This window comes from Leucopleurus acutus (genome assembly GCF_964270905.1).
Source record: "Leucopleurus acutus genome assembly, chromosome: 8".
Classification (NCBI taxonomy): domain Eukaryota; kingdom Metazoa; phylum Chordata; class Mammalia; order Artiodactyla; family Delphinidae; genus Leucopleurus; species Leucopleurus acutus.
Window position 1 is genome coordinate 76,371,505 of NC_139151.1, and position 2,132 is coordinate 76,373,636.

General features: G+C 49.4%; 1 protein-coding gene across 1 annotated transcript; it reads left to right on the forward strand.

The window, feature by feature from the left end:
* The first annotated feature begins 496 nt into the window (after window positions 1-496).
* LOC309964770 (triosephosphate isomerase) lies at window positions 497-1,741 on the forward strand. The gene has a single exon (XM_082843926.1). It carries the CDS (start codon window positions 519-521, stop codon window positions 1,263-1,265), a length of 747 nt encoding a protein of 248 aa, XP_082700052.1. The 5' UTR covers window positions 497-518; the 3' UTR covers window positions 1,266-1,741.
* The last annotated feature ends 391 nt before the right edge of the window (window positions 1,742-2,132 follow it).

Below are 2,132 nucleotides of genomic sequence, written 5' to 3' on the forward strand. Positions count from 1 at the left end.
ATTGAGGCAACACAGGAAAATAAATGGGGACCTTAAAGGATAAACATATGCTCTTCATAGATTACATTGGCAGATGGCTCTTCTATAGACACCTTTCTGTATGTCAGAGTCTTTGAAGAGGCTGCAATTAAAGTCTTCCCAGATTCCTTAGTTTCAGGCCACCTTCTTTCATCTTTAAAGTTCACAAGGTGGCATCTCTTTCTCTGACCATTATTCCGTGGTCACATCTCTCTCTGCCTGACTACCTCCAGGAAATTTTCTCTGCTTTCAAGGATTAAAATTATTAGATTGATCCCACTTGGATAATCCACAACAATATTTCCATCTCAAGATCCTTAACGTTAATCACATATACAAAGTGACTCTTTTCATCTAAGGTAATACATTTGCATGTTCTGGGGATTAGGGTGTGGCAATCATTGGGGATTATTATTCTGCCTACCAGAATTTTAAGGACTTTCACTAATAAAAATAATAAAGAGGCTGCTCGTGACCTTCAGTGTGCCGGATTTAGCGCAATGGCGCCCTCCAGGAAGTTCTTCGTTGGGGGGAACTGGAAGATGAACGGGCGGAAGAACAATCTGGGGGAGCTCATCAACACTCTGAACGCGGCCAAGGTGCCGGCCGACACCGAGGTGGTTTGCGCACCCCCCACCGCCTACATTGACTTCGCCCGGCAGAAGCTAGATCACAAGATTGCAGTGGCTGCGCAGAACTGCTACAAAGTGGCTAACGGGGCCTTTACGGGGGAGATCAGCCCTGGCATGATCAAAGACTGTGGAGCCACGTGGGTGGTCCTGGGGCACTCGGAGAGAAGGCACGTCTTTGGGGAGTCAGATGAGCTGATTGGGCAGAAGGTGGCTCACGCCCTGGCAGAGGGATTTGGAGTAATCGCCTGCATTGGGGAGAAGCTAGATGAGAGGGAAGCTGGCATCACTGAGAAGGTCGTTTTCGAGCAAACCAAGGTCATCGCAGATAATGTGAAGGACTGGGGCAAGGTTGTCCTGGCCTATGAGCCTGTGTGGGCCATTGGTACTGGCAAGACTGCGACACCTCAACAGGCCCAGGAAGTACACGAAAAGCTCCGGGGATGGCTTAAGTCCAACATCTCTGATGCAGTGGCTCAGAGCACCCGCATAATTTATGGGGGTTCTGTGACTGGGGCAACCTGCAAGGAGCTGGCAAGCCAGCCTGACGTGGATGGCTTCCTTGTGGGGGGCGCTTCCCTCAAGCCTGAATTCGTGGATATCATCAATGCCAAATAATAAGCCCTGCCCGTCTCTGCTACCCTTCCTGCTGAGACAGGGACTAGGTAGCTCAGAAGCCCAGTAACTGTACTGCCCCCCCCCCCCAACCTTCACACATGCTTCTGATGGTGTCACCTGCTGCCTCTTGTGGCCTAATCCAAAATGTACCTCTTCCTTTGCCGTTTACACCCTACCCTGTAATGGTTGGGACCAGGCCACTCCCGCTTCCACTTACTGTATCAGTTGGAACTCAACCTGTCACCAAGGTGGCTTTAGCTTGGCTGAGAGGTGGGAGGGGTGTTTGCTTATGGGTCCCCTCAGTCCCCAGTGAAGGCAGGAGCAAGAACCCGTCCTGTCCCATCTCACACCGTGAGGTCAGGAGCTGAGAGAAAGTCCTGTCCTCTGCTGAGGCCGGGCTGCTGCCCCCTCCCACGGTGCCGATGCCTGTGTGTGTTGTGTCTGTGAGCAGTCCCGCGTGTGCGGGAAATAAACACCTGGCACTAAAAAAAAAAAAAAACAAAAACAAAAAACAAAAAATAATAATAATAAAGACTGTGCACAAAGTAAAGGAATACCAGTAGCATTTGCTATGCACTGAATTGTGTCCCCCCAAATTCACATGTTAAAGCCCTAATCCCCAATGTAACTGTATTTTGAGACAGGGCCTATAAGGAAGTAACTAAGGTTAAATGAGGCCATAAGAGTGAGGTCCTAATCCAATAGGGCTGATGCCCTTATAAGAAAAGGAAGAGACACCAAAGCTTTTTCTTTCTACCATGTAAGGCCACAGAAGGACGGCAGCCATCTACAAGCCAGGAAGAGAGCTCTTACCAGAAACCAAATCATCTAGCACCTTGATCTTGAACTTCCCAGGCTCCAGAACTG